At 39.1% G+C, this 22,500-nt stretch overlaps 1 protein-coding gene across 1 annotated transcript in view; it reads left to right on the top strand.

Moving 5' to 3' along the window:
* Window positions 1–19,578, top strand: part of LOC137659034 (uncharacterized) — a 20,270-nt gene extending 692 nt beyond the window's left edge. The window contains exons 2-5 of the mRNA XM_068394128.1: window positions 13,848–14,064; window positions 15,246–15,755; window positions 16,080–16,852; window positions 19,467–19,578. Coding sequence (XP_068250229.1) covers window positions 13,848–14,064; window positions 15,246–15,755; window positions 16,080–16,852; window positions 19,467–19,578 — 1,612 coding nt within the window. The remainder of the gene's footprint in view (window positions 1–13,847; window positions 14,065–15,245; window positions 15,756–16,079; window positions 16,853–19,466) is intronic.
* The last annotated feature ends 2,922 nt before the right edge of the window (window positions 19,579–22,500 follow it).

Below are 22,500 nucleotides of genomic sequence, written 5' to 3'. Positions count from 1 at the left end.
GAGCAAGGAAGAATTGTTTGGTAATCTTAGTGTTGCCATGTGCATGGGGATAGAGGAGAATCTGTAAAGAATAGGCCAGACTATTGATTGTCTGTGTAGGCAAAAGGAAAATGACTCGTAACCAAATTGAAGGATCTAATGTAGTACTCTGGTGGTCAAGACAACGAAAAAAGTATCACTCATTGATGTCGCAGTGCCGTGGGACTCTAGAGTGGAAGATAAGGGGAGAGGGAAAGTAGAAAAGTGCCAGGACCTGCGAATTGAACTAAGAAGGCTACGGAATATGCAGGTAGAAGTGGTGACAATAATCATAGGAAAACTAAGAACCAAACTTAAGTCACTGAAAAGAAATCTCGAGAAGGTGGGAACTGATATAGCTCCAGGAATTGTGCAGAAGACCGCGCTATTTGAAACAGCACATATTGTAAAGAAAGTGATGGACTCTAAGGAAGCTGGATGCAATCCGGAACCCAACCCTATCAACCAATAACAGAGAGAGAGAGAGAGAGAGAGAGAGAGAGAGAGAGAGAGAGAGAGAGAGAGAGAAACTTCCGTATTTCATATAAGTCTTTTCTGTTAATCTTTTCAGGGAATTTGTCTGTTTGTTTATCTAAATGAAATTTTCAGGGAATTAGGGTATGGATATTTACTTTGTGTGTACCAATATTCATGTTGACATCTGCCATAGAAAAGCCACAGCAAACGTTTTTGTTCGTAGAATAATTCACATATCCAAATGAAAATTTCTGGGATTGATGATGAGAAAAAACATATGTTATTACAAGATCGAAAGCAAATAATTGTGAATGTCCGTTGGATTTTCTACATACACACAGACAAGCGCACGCACACACACACAAGCACTCGCACACACACACATACACATTTATATATATATACATATATATATAAACATATATATATATATATATATATATATATATATATATATATATATATATATATATATATATATATATATATATATATGTATGTATATATATCATCATCATCATCATCTCCTCCTACGCCTATTGACGCGAAGGGCCTCGGTTAGATTTTGCTAGTTGTCTTGAGCTTTCAATTCAATACTTGACCATTCATCATCTCCTACTTCGAGCTTCATAGTTCTCAGGCATATGAGCCTAGGTCTTCCAACTCTTCTAGTGCATTGTGGAGCCCAACGTTTGGTGAACTAATCTCTCTTTGGGAGTGCAAAGAGCATGCCCAAACCATCTCCATCTACCCCTCACCATGATCTCATCCACATATGGTACTCGAGTAATCTCTCTTATAGTTTCATTTCTACTCCTGTCCTGCTATTTAACTCCCAATATCCTCCTGAGGGCTTTGTTCTCAAATCTACTAAATCTATTGGAGATTGTTTTATTATCATATCATGACTCATCTCCATAGAGTAACACCGATCTCAATAAACTGAGATATAGTCTGGTTTTTATATGTAATTTCAGGCGATTTGATTTCCCAAATTTTACTCAACCTAGCCATTGTCTGATTTGGTTTTTTCAATCTTTCACTAAACTCTAATTCTAAAGACCCTGTCTTGAAGATCATAGTTCCTAGATACTTAAATGATTCTACCTCATTAATCCTTTCTCCTTCCAAGGATATTTCATCTTCCATTGCATACTCCGTTCTCATCATTTCTGTCTTTATTCTATTTATCTTCAGCCCAATCTTGTGTGATATTTCATGCATTCTGGTAAGCAAGCATTGCAAATCCTGTGGTATTCTGCTAACAAGAACAGTCTCATCAGCATACTGTAGGTCTGCTAAATTCATATCACCATTACAGTCCAATCCTGCTCCACCATCTCCGACTGTTCTATGAATTACAAAATCCATGAGGAGGATAAACAGCATATGTGACAACACATTCCTTTGAAGTACTCCGCTGTTCACTGGAAATGCATTTGATAAGACTGCAGTAACATTAACTTTGCCCTTGCATTGCCCATGAATAGATTTAATCAAATTTACATATTCAAGAGGAATTCCATAAAAACGCAGGAATCTTCACAAAATTGGCCGGTGCACACTATAAAAGGCTTTTTCATAGTCCACAAATGCCATCAAAATTGGATTTCTATATACTACACATTGCTGTACAACATGTCTCAAAATGAAAATTTGGTCAATGCAACTTCTACCTTTTCTAAATCCTGCTTGTTCATCTTTCAGCTTTTCATGAATCATCAAGCATAGTACTGTATATATTTTCATAACAACAGACGTAAGTGTTATGCCTCTGTAATTACTGCTGTGGCGGGATGTTGCAAAAACAACCCCCACACCCTTGAATCTTACTTCTGACAATTGTCTCCGCAACACAAACTTTCCCCTGACGTTATCTAAAACCAGACTCTTAGACAAAAGGACAAAATAAACAAAAACATGATCTTAAAACTATACATTTCTTACAAACCAAACCATCCACACAAAAAAACTTTAAACTAATCAAAACTTAACACTTTAAACTAGAATCACCAGCATCAAAAACTTTACACTATATATACCATAAACCCCATCCAAATAAACGCAAAAAACCCTAACAAACTTAAATCTAAACCGCACACCAACTCAAAATATATGTTTATATATATTGCGACACCAGCACTGTCGCCACACATAAGCCGAACTGTCTTTTCACGGCAAACTACCACTATATGGTAAACAGGAGTCTCTCTTAATATGCCATAACGGCCTCAACTCCTTGAGTCACAGGTGCCAGTATCATCATCATCATCATCATCGTCATCATCATCACCATCAATCCAAATACACAGGCCAGGTCGTCAACAGTTGAGCAGTCAAATGAGCAGTACAAACAAAATCGTAATACAGGCCAGGTCATCAACAATACATCCACTTTCTAAAAAAATGGAGTCACTCCTAAGGAGGAATCACGGCCTGCCAAAATAAAAAAAGGAAAAACACTTATGAACACTCCTAACTAACTGAACTATCGCACTATAATCAAAGATAAATAATAAACTGTTCCTATCATTCACAATCACGACAAGCAAATATAAACAAAACTGTACTTACTTTTGAAATATATGCACACTTCCACGCCGGTAAGAAATTGTATAAAATTGTAATGCAGCACTCACAAACGAACTGTCTCAAGCTGCAGTCAAATCAAAATAAGCATTCACCCAAGACATTCACCACTGTCGTAACCTAACTAAAAACATAAACAAACAATCTTGTACCAACAGTCTTTCTCACCACCAACGATCGATACACTAACTACTTTCGCTCGCTAACACAATCTCTCTCTCTCTCTCTCTCTCTCTCTCTCTCTCTCTCTCTCTCTCTCTCTCTCTCTCTCTCACAGGATTTGGCAAAAAACTAAAATTAAAATAAAGCAAAAATAAATCCTCCACACTGCAAGCAGCCAAGTCTCACTTTTTTTGCCATTTTCACCAACACTCTTTACTCTCAGTCATCATGTTTTGTCTCTTCATGCCACATTCTACAAAATGATCTTTTATATAGTTTGGGAGTCACTTCATTTTCGGCTAGTATCATCTCGACAGTTATTCCATCGTATCCAAATACTTTCCATCTCTTAAGTTTTTGGAGGATAGCTCCGACTTCAAACACTGAATTCATTCATGGGCACATCAAGGTCTTCATCAGCTTTAGGCATATCAATCAGATTATTCCCTTCATATCTCCTATTCATAACCTCACTAAATTGTTCCATCTAACGTTGTCTTTCTTCATTTTCTGTTGTTTAACAGATCCATCTCTCTTTTTGATGGGTATATGCCTATCTTGTTTGCCCCAGTCGAGATCTCATTAATCATTCTGTGAGTCATTCTATATATATATATATATATATATATATATATATATATATATATATATATATATATATGTATATATATGTGTGTGTATAAAGAAATAAAATGGCCAATGCAGCTATCATCATTATTTGGTAGCTTTCGACATAAATTTTGTTATCCTCAGCCTATCTGCAATTATTATGTAAAAGTAATAAAATTCATAAAAATCCTAATAAGTACATAGTTAGCAAGAATATACTTCCAAAAACTGCTTAACTAGCTCTAAAATCAAACCAATCAAGGAACATAAAACCATATAAAAGACTTATTACACATATAACTATATAAAAGACTCAATAACTAAAATACCTAGTCACGCGCATGAGACAATGACCACCCATCCCGAGCAGCAACCCACAGACCAGCCGGATCAATGGGTCACCGGCAACTGAACAGGGTAGCCCTCAACTCATTCAAGCTGGGGTTTGTCTTAAAAATGTAGAAAGACTCCAAGATTCTCAGTAGGCTGACGCTACTATGTTTGTAATTTTAAAATTTTCCTTAGAAATGGCATGACCAGATCTAAATGCGTGGTCATAAGTAGCTGAAATTGGTTTCTTATTTAAAGGTATATCAGTTCGTACCGATCTCCCCATGTGTTCCGAAATCCTACACTGAAGCTGTCTAGATGTGCTTCCAGTGTAGCACTCATTACAGAGTGCACATTAAAAAGTGTATATGACACCAGAACACGCATTTAGATCTGATCATGCCATTTCTAAGGAAAATTTGAAAATTATAGACATACATAGTAGCGTCAGCCAACTGAGAATCTTGGAGTCTTTATACATTTTTAAGACAAAACCAAGCTTGAATGAGGGCTTACCTGTTCAGTTGCCGGTGACCCATTGATACGTCTGGTCTGCGGGTGTCTGCTCTGGATGGGTGGTCATCGTCTCCTGGGGGTGACTAGGTATATTAGTTATTGAGTCTTTTATATACAGTAGTTATATAGTTATATGTGTAATAAGTTTTTTATATGGTTTTATGTTCCTTGATTGGTTAAATTTTAGAACTATAGTCTATTTATTTTAGCGGTGCATATTTGCACCGACTCACAGGGGAGCCCTTTTAGCTTGGAAAGGTTCCTGATACCTGATTGGTTGGAAGTATTTTTGTCCGAACACCTTCATTGTACTTGAATAATTACCAAGTAATGTGAATTGAAACTTATTTATTAACCTATATTTCTCCATCAAATATATGTTTTGTCAATAAATAATGAGAAAGAATAAATATAATATAAAGAATTGTCTTGGTAAGTCTAAATTTAATAACATAATGCACCGAAGTCAACGACAGCAGCTTGTTTTCGGATGCACGCTTTGTAATTTTGTAATTTTTCACATATTTTAACACAAATTGGGATAAATTACACTCAGCATAGGTTAAACATGTTATTATAAACTATCTTTGAATACCAGAATTTACCAAAAACATGGAGTTAATAAAACCCGATATTTGTGAAAACTTATGGGGAGGTAAAAGAACAGCCTGTAGCGGCCTGGCGGGAAAACAATCCCTTCTGATTTGTAGACACATTTTTTTTTCTTTCGTAATAAAGTTCGGCCTATTCCTTTCAGTTTAAATAGTCTTGCATTGTCTCTCTTTGTATTATTTTGCTTAGTATTTTCCCACTTTCCTGTTCCTCACCTAATATCTATCTATTTTCCCCGATATCCCTTCTTTCATATAGGCCTATGTGATATCCGCACTACGATTCCTTATGTTTTGTACCTTACGTCAGTATGTAAATAATAATAACAACGTAAAGTTTATGTTGTGTAGCAAGTATAACCTATTCTGTAAACCTGAAATTAAGCATAGTATTTTTTTTTATTCCCGCCTCTACACTATTTTAATGAGACTAGCACGCGCTTCCCTTCAAGCCATCACTTTTGACAGAGGATAAGAAATAAGGAATCGTAGTGCGGATATCCCATATATGAAAGAAGAGATATCGGGGAAAATAGATAGATATTAGGTGAGGAACAGGAATGTGGGAAAATACTAAGCAAAATAATACGAAGAGAGACAATGCAAGGCTATTTAAACTGAAAGGAATAGGCCGAACTATATTACGAAAGAAAAAAAACTGGGTCTACGACAGTCAGAAGGGATTGTTTTCCCGCCAGGCCGCTACAGGCTGTTCTTTTACCTCCCCATAAGTTTTCACAAATATCGGGTTTTATTAATTCCATGTTTTGTGTAAATTCTGGTATTCAAAGAATGTTTATAATAACGTTTAACTTATGCTGAGTGTAATTTATCCCAATTTGTGTTAAAACATGTGAAAAATTACAAAATTACAAAGCGTGCATCCGAAAATAAGCCGTTGTCGTTGACTTCGGCGGATTGTGTCATTAAGTTAAGACTTACCAAGACGATACTTTATAATATATTTATTCTTTCACATTGTTTATTGACAAAACATATATCTGATGGAGAAATATAGGTTAATAAATAAGTTTCAATTCACATTACTTGGTAATTATTCGAGAACAATGAAGGTGTTCGGACAAAAATACTAACGACCAATCAGGTATCAGGAACCTTTCCGAGCTAAAAGGGCACCCCTGTGAGTCGGTGCAAATATGCACCGCTATAAAAAATAGACTATAGTATAGTAGGTTTTGGAAGTATATTCTTGCTTTGTACTAATGATTTTTATGAGTTTTATTACTTTTACGTAATAATAATTGCAGATAGGCTGAGGATGACCAAAGTTATGTCGAAAGCTACCAAATAAAGATGATGATAGAAGTTATGACCATTTTATTTCTACTTAAATTGCGATTCCGAGAGGAACCCAGCTATCAACTCTATATATATATATATATATATATATATATATATATATATATATGTATATATATATATATATATATATATATATATATATATATATATATATATATATGTATATATATATATATACATATATATATATATATATATATATATATATATATATATATATATATATATACTGCATATGTATATGTATATGTATACATATATATACATACACACACACACATATATATATATATATATGTATATATATATATATATATATATATATATATATATATATATATATATGTATATGTATATATATACACATATATATATATACACACACATACATATATATATATATATATATATGTATATATATATATATATATATATATATATATATATATATATATATAATTTTTGGGTGGATTTATATAATGAAATTGTTGTACATTATTATATGTTTTATTTAAAATTCTTCCCATCAAAATTTTTGTAGTTCAGGTGACTACTAGCTCTTCTTAAAAAATATGAAAAATGTAATTAGCATGATAATGGGTGACATTCAACAAGGGAAACTGCACATTCCAAACATAATACCCGTCCTGAATTGCACCCATCTAGTTATTATTATTATTATTATTATTATTATTATTAACGCTAATAATATTATTATTATTATTATTATTATTATTATTATTATTATTATTATTAACGCTAATAATAATAATATTATTATTATTATTATTATTGAGTTAAAAGTAATGGCTGCATCGGCAGAGTTTATTTTCTTATCTAATTTTTCTATTTTCCGGATAATTCTCTTCTCTAGAGCGCTACAATCAGCTAGCAGACTTGAAAAATTCATCAGTCGGGTGAATGACAAAATCGGGAAGACTTTTCAAGTATATTCTCACAAAATACAAGTAAAACTTTTGGTACAAAATAGTAAAAACTACGACGCGTTTCGAGGATAAGTCCTTCCTCTTCTTCAGGTAGAGAGTGAGGTGGATGCTGCAGTCGGGTGGTATTTATACCCAGGATCAGGATTACAAGTGAAAGGGCTGGAATTTTTATTGGTTTTCATTGGTTGATCGGAGCTGATATGATATGGTGCCTGGTGTACGACGATCTCGGCCGGGAATACCAGTCTGTGACGTCATCGGGGGACCTGAATTTTGATTGGCTGAGGCGCGCTCTGAGCCAGCCAGGCTGCTCTCCCGCTCAGAAAAGTGTCCCACGTGGCTGAGATCATGTCCTACTTCGGCGTCAAAATTCGGGGTATTTTCGTGGTTGGTAGTGTCTTCATTAGGTCCTCCTTGATGGGGGTTTCTTGATGTATCAATACGACGGCTTGACGGTAACAAAAACATCTCTTGGGTCGTATTAAGGGTGGGTTTATCTCGCTGTATCAGTAGAGCTTCTAGGATGCGTAGACGTCGACTATCTGGGGCGCTACCGATAATCTTGGTGTTACTGACAACATCAGCTCGACAAATAGGGGTGTTATGTCTTTGTAGGGCATGATTCTTTATAGCCCCTTGCTGTACGTGGCAAGAAATTCTCTTGGAAAGACGCATAGTTGTCATGCCAATATAATTTCCGGGACAACCACGGATAGGGCATTGATATGCATAGACAACATTCGTCTTCTTTAAGAAATCCTGCTCTGGGGGCGCTGGGTTATTCCTCATAATAAGGCTTTTCGTCTTGGCCGTTTGGTAATATATAATGAAGTCCAATTTCTGGGTGTCTTCAGTAGGGGATACATTATTCTTGATGATTTCTTTCATTGCCTTCTCGTCTTGCAGGTAATTCGGATGCATATGTCCTTTGTAAAATAGCTTGATGTTATTGCTACTGTCGATTCTCTCGGCGGGGTCGGGTTCGTACCACTTGTCTACTGCTTTCCTGACTTCCTTTTGGACGTGCTTATTGGAGAATCCATTGTTGACAAGTACTTGGGATATTCGGTCCAGTTCCTTGTGTGTGTCGCACCAGGTGGAACAGTGCGACAAGGCCCTCCTGACGCAAGCCTTGATGGTAGAACTCTTATATCGGGTGGGGCACTCACTGTCTCCATTCAAGCACATGCCTAGGTTTGTGGGTTTGGTATACACTGTGGTCCGAAATCCATTCTCCGTCGAGGTGACTAGGACATCCAGGAACGGGAGGCGATTATCTTGGCTGTGTTCGAGGGTGAAACGGAGTACACTATGGTCCTCAAACATCCTCCTCAAAGTCTCGATTTCATCACTTGATCTTGCTTTCACAAAGGTATCGTCTATGTACCTAAAGTACAGAAAGGGGCATTCTACACGGGAGAACACTCTCTCTTCTACAATTCCCATGTAAAAATTCGCGAATAGGACTCCCAGGGGTGAGCCCATCGCTACACCATCCTTCTGTAAGTAGGTATGCCCTCGATGGGTGGTAAAGGGGGCCCTCTTCGTACAGATGGCTAGGAGGGTCCGAAGTGCTGGTTCAGGGATGTTCAGAGATGGTGTAGAGTCGTCCCTATAGACCCTATCAGCGATAAGGTCTATGGTTTCGTCCACAGGCACGTTTGTGAATAAAGACTCTACATCCATCGATGCAATAACTCCATCACACGTAGAGTCCTTAATTTTATCCAGGAATTCAGTGGATGAAGCTACACAGTAACGATTTGGAATGTAGGGCATCAGGATGGCATTCAGTCGTTTGGCAAGCTGGTAAGTCGGAGTAGGGCATTGACTTATAATGGGGCGTAGGGGGTTGCCGTGCTTGTGGGTTTTCACATTGCCATAAAGGTAGCCCGGCCAGAAATCCCCTGAAATAACTGGTAGGTGCATGGCATTGGTTGCTGCATTCACGGCCTCGATGGTTTTGTTAGCCTCTTTCTTGATTTCTTCGATAGGGTTTCTAGTGAGGCGCACAAATTTTGAGGAATCAGCCAGGATGTCGTCGAGTTTCTTGTGGTATTCCTCTGTGTCAATAAGCACAAAGGCAGCAGTCTTGTCTGCCCTACGAACAGTAACACCAGCAACCTGCTTAAGTTCCTTGGCAGCTGCCTTCATATCCTGGGTGACGATACCACTGGTGTAACGACCCCTCTCAGTGAGGGCCTCAGCAAGAAGCAAGGGCTGGAGGGCATCAGTAGTCCGCAGGGTGCCACGATCTTGAAGGGCGGGGATTGAGTCAAGTAGCAGCTCGACCTCGAGGCGTTTATCAGTGGGCCTTGGTCTGGTCACGTAGTGGCAGTTGAGGCCCATCTTGAGGATTTGTTCCTGTGCAGGAGTCGGGGTATACCCCGAGATATTGATGTACTCCTGGCGTTCCTGTGGTATACGAAGTTTGCCACCGTTGAGGTTGATCAATTTCTTCAGGATGGTGCGGGTCCTCTTCTGCATGTCTCTCTTCTTAAGGATTCGGAGGGCATGGGTAATGTTGTCAGGGTAGTTCAGGCCACCCCCGATGTCCTCGTCCTCTCTCTGTTGGCTGGTAGGGTCGAATTCTGGGTTGTCATCGACAGGTTCTCGGGAGTCCTCATCAGGGGCGTCCTCATCTTCGTCAGGGTCGCTGTCAGGTTCAGGAGGGGTGTCTGGATCGGTACTGTCTTCATTCTGCTCTGCTCTTCTTTCCCTCGAAACGCATCGTAGTTTTTACTATTTTGTACCAAAAGTTTTACTTGTATTTTGTGAGAATATACTTGAAAAGTCTTCCCGATTTTGTCATTCACCCGACTGATGAATTTTTCAAGTCTGCTAGCTGATTGTAGCACTCTAGAGAAGAGAATTATCCGGAAAATAGAAAAATTAGATAAGAAAATAAACTCTGCCGATGCAGCCATTACTTTTAACTCAACCTGCCTAAAAGAGGGTCTCCTACCACGATATTATTATTATTATTATTATTATTATTATTATTATTATTATCGCTAATATTATTACTATTATTATTATTATTATTATTATTATTATTATTATTATTATCATTATTATTATCATTATTATTAGGTAAGCTACAGCACTAATTGGAAAATCAGGATGCTATAAACCTAAGGGCTCTAACAGGTAATGTGTGATGTCAGGAGAGAATTTCACATTGAATAAGTTAATATATGTGGGTGATTAGCTATTTTATAAGTTTTGTTCGTTAATTAAACGATAAAGAGACAAATAACATTAATTGATTTCGTAAAGAGAGAGAGAGAGAGAGAGAGAGAGAGAGAGAGAGAGAGACTAGCATCGAAGGAAAGAGGAGTGATAAGGTACTGAGTGTGCTAAAAGCTGACATTGTAGTTTCGGAAACCCAAACATCATTGTGAGACAGATTACTCAGTTGAATGAGTCATTGCCGCGCAATGTTCACCAGCCACTAAAAAGACGGTAACAATGACGTCGCCAGGACGCCTAGCTCAGTGTATGACGTCACCATTACGTCAGAAGAGGGGATCAATTAAACACAAGAACAGTCACATTACGTGACGTAATTAATGCCACGCCCAGGTTGGCCTACTTAAGCGCCTGTGTCAAGACAGAACGGACTCTTCCCTTTCAGCAACCACAGTACCTCCTTCTCCCCATCCTGGGGCTGGGCCCCACACCAAGTGCTGACCTGACATGCATTTAGTCAACTTCAAGAATGCGGTCAAGTTGGCCGCAAGAAGAGATAGGAGAGAAGTCCAGTTGGAGATGGCCTTTTGCCTTTCAACCGAGAGGTGGTGTCGGGAGTTTCGAACTGATCATTCGAAATTCCCGCCATTTAACTCCACCAACTTTACGTTAAATTTGAGGGAAGGCTGGAAGAACTCGCGGGTGTTGAGACGAATGACTATGGTTTAATACGAGACTGTTTTAGAGCCTAAAGAGTAACCAGCTGGTAGGTTTAGAGTCAGAGAGCGCTGGAAATCAAAGTTTTCGTCGGAGCTGCAGAGCTCAGCTCGGCCTCTTTTGCCCAAGGTCCTCAGCTCAAGTAAGTGGTCTCTAATTATAGTCTCTCTCCCCCTTTTGTAACCAGGTCGGTTTCCCAATAGTTTTTGCAAGTGTAATGTGAGATTTATATCTGTGTATATTTAGTTGATTCTTGTGATTGGGGATCAGTGTTATTCATTAAATTACGTGAGAAAGCCTTGGTATGCCGTTTACTAAGGCAAATTGCTGAAATTTTATATATTTTTACTTAATTTGAGTCCGATGTGGACTTAGTTTTTTTGGGAAAGCATGAGATTATTTCGAGTCATATATTTCATTTAGTATGCAGAGTAAATGTTTTGTTATGTTATTCCCTTTCTTAAATAACTATTTTTGTAATAAAATTGTTAAAGTGTAGCTGTATTTTGTTGATTCCTGGAAGGTTTTGGGAGTCTTACCTCTTCAAGGTCTTGCTATCTGCCCTTAACATCGGGCTTAGAACTTTATTATCTGTCGAAGTGAAATTCACGACAGGTGGAAGAATACCTTTTACTCCACGCGAAACGCAACGTGCGCTGATTGAGACATATTCTGAGTCCGTCTATCGGAATCTAGTAACGGAACTACAGGAAGAGGTCAGACAGCTGAGAACGCTGTATAAAAATCAGCATGTAAAACTAGAACCTAGTTTAGAAGCCCGAATCAGGCACACGCTGGGTGAAGCTACACGTGCTTCTACCCTTCTATACAATCGTATAGATCAAGTGAAAAGCACTCCAACGGGGAATGTTGCTCTCCCCAGGTTGAAACCACTGCCTCTCCCCACGTTTGAAGGGGAAGTGCAGGAATATGCTTCGTATCGTGAGCTCTTTACAATACATGTAGACAGAAGAGCCGATTTAGATGATGTATCTAAATTTACCTATTTGCTGGGGACATTGGGCAAAGAGCCGCTTAGAATAGTGAAATCTCTAAGTGTAACCGCCGCGAACTATAGAATAGCGTTAGATCTACTAGATAAACAATATGGCAATGTACATCAGACGCTCGTGATTTTGCACCGAAAATTAGCTAACATATTTGTGCCGTCACTAGACCCCGTAGAGCTCAAAAGGTTCCGTATCGAGTTAACAATCATAATTGAACAAATTAAAATGTTGAGTAAAGACGATATAGGCCAGGGCATGGTCATGAGTCTCATAAATCAAAAATTATCAGAGGGAAAGCTCTATAGGAAAGTGGTCGAACATTTAAGAAAATGTGATTATACGTTAGATGAGTTCTTTGACGCAATAGACTTTATTATAAGAATGCTTGAAGATGATGCGTTGCAAAGAGGCGGCAAACTTGAGTATGATAAAAGAACAGACAACAGTGTAAGACCGAAATCCAAACCTGTCCACAATAATTCTTGCCCATTTTGTAGCGAACGACACCCGCCTCACTGATGTCGCCAAGTAACTGACGTAGCTGCCAGACGTCGCATTTTGCTTAAAAGGGGCCTTTGCTTTAATTGTACAAAGTCAGGTCATCGTAGTGATAAATGTCCCGTCCCAAGTTCTTGCAAAATTTGTAATGCCAACCACCACACCGCAATTTGCGATGATTACAATGCGAGAAGACGACCGCAATCTAACCCCAATAGTAGCAATGGTCAATCAACAATGTCCCACCCCGTAGTAAATGCGACGCCTACACAGCACGAAACTGCCCCCCCGTCCATCCAAGGTTAAAGTAGAACCTAAACCATGCAAAAGCGCAAAGATTGCACAGAAATCTGACGTAGACCTCCCATGTAGGCTACCCTCTTGCCAACCGCGATGGCAGAAATATATCGAAAACAAGGTAGCAAGCGAGTCCGCCTATTCCTCGACTCCGGGAGCCAAAGGAGCTTCATATCAGCGAAAATCGCGAGTCTTTAGGCCTACCGGTGGTAGGACGAGTGTCATTGAATATAGCTCCATTCGGCTCCGCGGAAATAAGTGGACAGTACAATGTAGTGAGTTGTAGGGTTGAAATGGGAAAAAGATCCGTGCGGATGAAGCTAGTGGCACACGAAAACGTAGACGTCCCAATACATAACGCTGGTTATGTAAAAGTCAACCAGTATCTGTTGAGCAAGGGAGTCACGTTAGCCGATCCAGCAAACCAATCCGATACAATGAAAAATGTACACATTAGTAGGGGCTGATTATTTTAGTTATTTTATTATAGGCGTAGAGAAAGTGGATGGGATCAATCTTTTCCTGACTCATAATGGTATGTCCCCATATAGAAAGGTGCCGCAGTGGCTATTTCAAGGGGAAAAGGTTGAACAGGTAAGAAAGCTTAGAGTGTGCAAAATCATGAAAGAACCATATCAGTTTGATGTAGATGAATGGTGGCATTTGGACCGTGTTGGCATCGCCCCATCTGAGCAATACACTGTTCGCGAGGCGGAAGCCGTGCAAAAGGTGTTGCAAAGTGTTGTGATAAAACCTGAGGGATGTCAGGTTAGCCTACCATTCGGGTCGATGCTAGGCCAGATACGAACTATAGAAACGCTGTAGCGCAGTTAGAGTCGTTGCAAACTAAATTCAGGAAAGATAGGGAATATTTTGATCAATACCAGCGAGTAATAGATAAATATATTGAAGCGGGTTTTATATTTGAAGTGAAAGAACCCAAGGTGGAAGGTTATTATATACCGCACTTTGGAATCAGGAAAGATAGCCGCACCACCCCCCTTAGAATTGTGCTCAATGCCTCCGCGAAAACGAAAGGAAGTAAGTCCTTGAATGAATGCCTATTGCCTGGCCCCAATTTAGTAGAATTAGCGTATCATTTAATCATAAGGTTTAGGTTGAACAGATATGCCATGTTAGCCGACATCAGCAAAGCCTTCTATCGTGTCTTGTTGGATCCTCGTGATGCCAAATACACACGATTTCTGTGGCGCGAGGCAGCAGGTCGAGCGCTTACCTTCGCCTTTAGAGTCGTGGTGTTCGGCATCACGGCAAGTCCATTTTTGTTACAACAAGTGTTAAATTATTATTTCAAAGGGGAAGGTAGGCCAGATTTGGTGAAGTCTTTTTATGTCGATAATTATCTGACCACTTTCGAAAATCTGGAGAGCATGAGGCAGGAGCATGAGTCTGTTAATAACATCTTAACAGGGGTGGGTATGCCTTTAGAAGGGTGGGCGTCCAATCACTTGGCCTTTGATAGCGAGAAAGAGTGGAGAGAGCCTGCGAGTGTGAACGTGCTTGGGTTGCGATGGACCCGGGACGTAGACAGATTGTGTGTGAAAGAAAGTAAGAGAATCTGTGAGTTGGGGGAGGGATGGCTGCCTACGAAGCGTAGGGTACTTTCCCTGTTGGTCTCAATTTACGATCCGATAGGTTTGATAAGCCCATTGTTTGTAAGAGGAAAACTTTTCCTCCAACAACTATGGGAGGATGACGTGGGTTGGGATGATGTGTTGAAAGGAGAAAAGGCTAGAGAAATGAGTGAGTTGTTGAGTGATATGAAAGCGGTGAGCGAAATCACTTTTCCAAGAACAATAGGTAGGAAAGGTTTGGAACTCCATGTATTCACCAATGCCAGCAGTAAGGCATACGGCGCAGTAGCATATACCAGGGACGACTGCAATCAGGTAAACCTAATAACTAGTAAAATGAGGATCACTCCAAAGGGAATGAACAAATTGACAATTCCCAAGCTAGAACTGCTAGCATTGTTGCTAGGCAGCAGATTAGCAAAGACCCTCAAAGAGCTGATAGAACCACGAGAGATAGTCATATGGACACACAGTAAGGTCACGTTGGCATGGGTAGCATCTCCCGAGGCCAAGGACCACAAAAACGTTTTCATATCTAACCGAGTGGCGGAGATTGTTTTTCTTCAGCAGGTTTGTCGATTCAGTTTGATACGTGTCCCCAGTAAACAGAACCCTGCTGATATCCTGTCCAGATGTGCAACGACGCAACAACTGCTAGATAACTCCCTGTGGAGGACCAGTCCAGAATTCCTCAGGACCACGGGAAAGCCTGTTCCTTGCAAGGAGCAAGATCCAACCCAGGAAAAAACAACAGTCGCGGCAGTGCAGGAACTAAGGGAGGAAATGAATCCTGCCCCCACAGGCGAGATATGGGAAATTCTGCAAAGGGAAGTAGAATTCCAATTCTTGTTGAGAGTTGTTGAAGTAATCAAAAGGTTTACAAAAATAGAACGGCATCCGTTCAGTTTTGTTGTCAAACTAGAGCAAAAACATTATTTGCCTACAGTTTATGCTTACTTAGAGGGCGGAGTCAGACCCCCTCGAGAAGTTGCTAATTTTGTCAGACAATTGAATCTAGTCTTAATAGATAGTCTTATTTGTACTAGGGGACGAGTGTCCCAAGTAGAGGAAACTAATCAGTTAATTCTCTTGGCAGCCTAAGGGCATTTAGTCAGGATTTATTTAATTTATTTACATCGGTTGCATTTGCATTGTGGGGTGAATACACTAATGGGTATCTTTCAACAGAAATGCTGGGTGGCGGGTCTATGTTCCATTGCGAAGCGAACCCTACGACAAAGTTCAGAATGTGTAAAGGCCTTCCAACCTCTGATGAAACAGCCACCACCACCCCCTCTACCGAAGGAGAGGATCACTCTCACAAAACCCTTTACAGCAGTCGGAGTGGACCACACAGCAGTCATACAGACTGAGACGCGGCCGGGCTACATACTGATCGTAACATGCATTGCTAGCAGAGCCGTGTACCTTGATTTCTGCCCCTCCCTGGAAGCGGAAGAATTCTTATTAGCCCTAAAGCGGTTTAGCGCCACACACGGTGTCCTTCAGGGACTCTACGAAGAAGATGAAGTCCAGCAGTTCTTGAGGAAAACGGGCATAAAGTGGCGATTTCAGACGCCCCGTGCACCTTGGAAAGGTGGGTTCTTCAAGCGTCTGATAGGGGTAACGAAACGGACCCTCCAGATAGCCCTCGGAAAGAAGTACTTACCGGACGCCCACATACTAACCCTTGTGAAAGAAGCGGAAGCAGTGGTGAATGATCGGCTGCTTATGTACAGCGGCAACAAGTGCGAGGATGAAGTCCTCACCCCCTCCCATTTGCTAAGAGGACACCCAGTCCACCTCATGGCACCGATCCTGCCAGACGACCACCTCAACGCGACCTTCACCTCTCAGAGGCTACGTGATCGCTACCTAAAACTGACAGATTCTTTAAAAGCCTTCCGAGAGAGGTGGAGAAGGGAATACTTGAGTGCCTTGAGAGCCCGGCACGACTGTCGGTCTGGGGAACCCTCCAAGCTGCACCCTGGAGACGTCGTGCTGGTAAAACAAGAGAATAAAAAAGAGCTACGTGGCCTCTTGGACGTGTTGTGGAGAAGTATCCTGACGACGACGGAGTCGTGCGTTCGGCCAAAGTGTTGTTCGAGGATGTCGAGTCACTGCGAGCTGTCAGCCACCTGGTTCCCCTGGAAATAGCCCCCTCTGAGGATGATGATGGAGAAGAAGACGACGACGACGGCGATGACAGAGAAGAGGGCGCGTACAGTTCGACAGCAGGAATGCCAGGGATCGTTGAGACGTCTGGGGACAACCAGGAAATGGCTCCGGCTACGACATCTCAACAACCAGCCACAGGAACCGTCGACAATGACGATAAAGGTGAGAACTATTCAGTTAGTGAGAGAAGTGAAAGTGAAACAGAATCAAAGCAGACGGACGCATAAGGACGTTCTGCACGCCCATTGAGAAGGGCTGCCGCGAAGCAGCGAGAACTGATGGACCGTCTGCTGAGAAGTGACGATATATAAGGCGTAGCTGCAAACAGTGAGTGAAAAGGGGAGTGTCCTATCTGGTAGGTAGGGAGGGTGGAGAAACAGATTGTAGGTGTGCACGAATCTACAGAAGTTGGAAGTGCGTAGGGTGTGGAGAACGGGGACGGGATGGTCTCTCGTTCTTACAGACCGAGCGTTGTACAGAACCAGGCCCCTCCCTCTTGTACTCCATAAAGTAACAGCCTATATGTGGCAGTGCTAGAAGAGTGATTCGATTAATGTGAATAAAGGCAGATTGCCTTATGATCGAATCTGTTTATGTATCGATTAATGTGAATAAAGGCAGATTGCCTTATGATCGAATCTGTTTATGTATCGATTAATGTGAGTAAAGGCAGATTGACTTATGATTGAATTGTTTATGTATTGTGTGAATACATTTCTATTGCTATTTTCTGCTATTTTCTGATATGTCTTAGGCCCATTGCCTAATTGCTTTTCCATTTGAATTGTTTATGTATTATGTATGAGTACATTTCTATTGCTATTTTCTGCTGTTTTCATATACAAATGTAACACTGATTTGTCTTAGGCCCATTGCCTAATTGCTTTTCCATTTGAATCGTTTTATGTATTACTTGCGAGTACATTTCTATTGCTATTTTTTGCAACATTATGATTTGTCTTAGGCCCATTGCCTAATTACCTATCCCTTTGGACTGTTGTAGAGGTACATTTGGATTATTATTTATTTGTACACATGTAAGAGTTAATTGCCCCGGGGTAACATTGCTGTATGCTGTACATTGTGTATGCTCTGTTAGAGTCGTTGTGGAGCGCTACGCAGCGAGCCTAACAGAGTCTTGGAGTAGTTACTCCCCCCCCCCCCCCCCCCGAGTCCAGTCTTGTCCAATTGACCGACGTTTAATCGCTCCTTTATTTTGGGTGTGGAGGATGTCAGGAGTTTCGAACTGATCATTCGAAATTCCCACCATTTAACTCCACCAACGTTACGTTAAATTTGAGGGAAGGATGGAAGAACTCGCGGGCGTTGAGACGAATGACTATGGTTTAATACGAGACTGTTTTAGAGCCTAAAGCGTAACCAGCTGGTAGGGAAGGAGCGGATGTTAAAGAAATTGAGTATTTGTAATTTATGATTCACGAATATAATGTCATTTTATTGTACCATGATGAAAATATCCTATGTATAGGTTTAGAGTCAGAGAGCGCGAGAAATCTAAGTTTTCGTCGGAGCTGCAGAGCTCAGCTCGGCCTCTTTTGCCCAAGGTCCTCAGCTCAAGTAAGTGTTCTCTAATTGTAGTCTCTCTCCCCCTTTTGTAACCAGGTCGGTTTCCCAATAGTTTTTGCAATTGTAATGTGAGATTTATATCTGTGTATATTTAGTTGATCCTTGTGATTGGGGATCAGTGTTATTCATTAAATTACGTGAGAAAGCCTTGGTATGCCGTTTACCAAGGCAAATTGCTGAAATTATATATATTTTTACTTAATTTGAGTCCGATGTGGACTTAGTTTTTTTGGGAATGCATGAGATTATTTCGAGTCATATATTTCATTTAGTATGCAGAGTAAATGTTTTGTTATGTTATTCCCTTTCTTAAATAACTATTTTTGTAATAAAATTGTTAAAGTGTAGCTGTATTTTGTTGATTCCTGGAAGGTTTTGGGAGTCTTACCTCTTCAAGGTCTTGCTATCTGCCCTTAACATCGGGCTTAGAACTTTATTATCTGTCGAAGTGAAATTCACGACAGGTGGAAGAATACCTTTTACTCCACGCCGAGATGTAGGAGGAATTTTTTCTGATAATATTTTCTAACTCTAGAAATTCACATGAGACAGCTGAATTCCTAAGTCTAGTCAGAAATGTTTCTAAGCTTTCATTTTCTTTCTGACATGCCTGTGCTGTAAATTGATACCTTTCAAAAAATCTTTTGATTTTAGGGGCAAAATATGTGGTAAGAGCCTTAATCGTATCGTCACTAGTGTCATCGGCAGGTTGAATAATACTTCCTGAGCCTCTCTACCGGCTGTGTGCAGTAATAATGCCATCTACTGTGTATGTTTCATACTACCTTATGCTTCTGTATATATCTTTAGTTCCTCACACTACTGGTGCCTTCATGTTGCAACAAAATTGGATTCAGAAACAATGCTGAATCTTTCCGAATACTCTATATCCAGAGGCATTTTGAATTCTTACCTGGATTAGGTTAGTCGGATGAAATATGCAAAATTAAGTTGTTACTTCCCAAACAAAGTTAAATCTAACCTAATTCCTATGTTAATTGCACCTTTTGTGTTTTTGTTCAACCAACTTTAGTAGTTCTACACTTAATGATACTTCATGTAAACTAACCCTGACTTAGGTTAAATATTTACCTTTGAGCCTCTGCCTTCTGGTGACAAATTTTAATCCTACCTGGTTTGGTCCTAACAAACAAAATATTAATTTATGATGTTTGCTTCTTTCTTGACATCAAACTGGAAAGTTGACTAGCATAGTGGCGTTCCTCTTGTTGGCTGTATTCCTTCTGCATGGGGTTGCAATCTTCTAGTTGGCTCTTCTTCTGCTGCTGCTTCTCTGCATGGTTTCCCTTGTCGCTAGTTTTATATTTGTAATCAATTTAGTTTAATTAGTGCCCTCAAACATATCTGGGATTATATTAGTTTATTTGTGTTGTACTTGACAATCCCACCCTAATATCTCCGAATTGTCTTGGTGGGATCAAATGATAGGCTTGTTGTATTACTAAAATACATTTAATCTGATTCAGGCTAACATCTATAATCCACTCTTAAGTGAGAATATGTAAGCAAAACTTTTACATCAATAAAAGAAAATATCAAAAGAGCATTACTCTTAAAAGATCGAATCCTACTGCAATACAAAAGTAAGAAGAATCACATCCTATCTTTAACTCAATTGATAAATGATTAGATCCTTCCTAACATACGCTACTACATTTATAGTCTATGATGAAACATGTTCTATCAATGCAATATTGTGCAACATTACTCCTAATACCCGTAGGGCATATGGTATTAGAGTAAAAATACATAACAGCGCCCTCTCCAATTTCTTCTATCAAAGGCATCTTCTTCCACCAAACCTCTTCTCTTCATATCATCCTTCACCTTATTTCGCCATCTAGCTTATTATTATTATTATTATTATTATTATTATTATTATTATTATTACTAATTAATCTTCAGCCCAAGTTGGAAAAGCCAGATACAATATGCGCTTTAAGGGCTCCAACTGAAAAAAAATAGCCGAGTGAGAAAAGGACATAAGGAAATAAATAAACTATATAAACAATGAATATAGAATATCTTAAGATCAGTAAATAACGTTCAAATAGACTTGCATCGGCCTCTTCTTTCTCACCATTATCCTGAGGTTAAGGGGTCGGTTGCGTGATACGGCCTCTCCAATCCATATCTCTCCATATCATCCTTCACCTTATCTCTCCAAATAACAGGTTCCTCCCTGCCTGTGTCGTTCCTTTGTCCTTATCATAACCCACTCTCTGGCATTTGCCTTCCAATTAACTTTAGAAATAGAAAAGCCTCACTTTAATTCCAATGAACAAAAGCTTCCCTCGCCTAGTTTGGACTATCGTCTGAATTGAGTCCAAAGTAGAAATATTAAAAAGGTTCCTATACAGAATGAAAAGATTCCCAGGTTTCATTTGCATTTTTCCCCAAGAGTTCGAAATAGAAATTATCTCTCTTCATTAAGCGAAGAATAAGCTTCGGCCTTTTCCCCATTAACATAATGGATTTTCCCTTTTCCAATAAAGTAGGCCTATAGCTCCAAAGAGTTTAGTTCCCCCCTGGACGCACACTACCATTTCGTTTGTTTCATAACTTAGAGAATCTTGGTCTACCTCTTGCTCATTTGTAGATATATTACATATTATTATTATTATTATTATTATTATTATTATTATTATTATTATTATTATTATTATTATTGATAACTAAGCTTCAATCCCATTTGCAGTATGATGCAAGTCCAAGGGATACAACTGGGAAAATATCTGTCTGTAGATATGTTTAAATTTTATCATATATTAAGAAAAATTAAATACGACTTAAAATCTGTGAGGAATTACAAAAGATAAGACGCGCATCTTTTGGTATTGCCACGAGATTTAATTATAAGCGATGTTTTAAATATATTATCAATATTGCACGATATATAAACACTAAGATGTTTTTAACAAATGAAAATACCTTTAAAGTAGTGACTGTATATTAATAAAAGTATTTTTTTTCGTAAGTTCCCCCAATTGTTGTTACACACACACAAAAAAAAAGAAAAAAAAAATGTTGGCAGTGCATCGTCTAGTATGATTCCAGCGTATGTAAACAGAACTCCACTATTTAAATAGACCTGTTAACAGTGGTCAATATATACATTTATTTCTGGTGATTCTTTTGTAAAATGCACAATTCTAGTGAATCTATTGTAAAATATAAATATACAAGCTAGTCTTTGAAATCCACTCTAATCTCTTATTGCAAATTGTTTAATCCATTATGTTATCAAGATATACATTAAATGGATAATAAAATGTTCGAAAATGTTACTGTTCAACACCTGAGATTTTTAGTCAACAATTTATTCTAAAGACTGACACCTTTGAGACTTGCAAGAGTCTTTTGCCTTTAGTAATCATATTCTATTTATGTAAGAAAAGGTATCATAACTGAAGAATCTTCTACCTGGACAACAGATTAAAACGATAAAAATCATAAGTATGAAATAAAGACTTTCGCAAACCAACACGCACAGCCCAACGCACATTCTCTCTCTCTCTCTCTCTCTCTCTCTCTCTCTCTCTCTCTCTCTCTCTCTCTCTCTCTCTCTCTCTCTCTCTCTCTCTCCAAAAGATTTAAGGAGAGCATAGTCACCCAATGATAAAATAGTCACCCAATGATAAAATATTCCCATTCCCAAATCTTGGAAAATGTGATTCATTTCTGATCGATTAGATATCTTAAAAAAAAAAAAAATTCTTAAAAATTTTGATTTATTTCTGAAGTTTATAATTCTAAAATATTTTTATTTTTTTTGAAAATACGTGATATATTTCAGAAGTTTGAATTCATAACCATTTTTCTT

The sequence above is a fragment of the Palaemon carinicauda genome, chromosome 19, assembly GCF_036898095.1.
Source record: "Palaemon carinicauda isolate YSFRI2023 chromosome 19, ASM3689809v2, whole genome shotgun sequence".
Classification (NCBI taxonomy): domain Eukaryota; kingdom Metazoa; phylum Arthropoda; class Malacostraca; order Decapoda; family Palaemonidae; genus Palaemon; species Palaemon carinicauda.
Note: the sequence above shows the minus strand (reverse complement) of the source record. Positions and strands in the feature narration are given on the sequence as shown.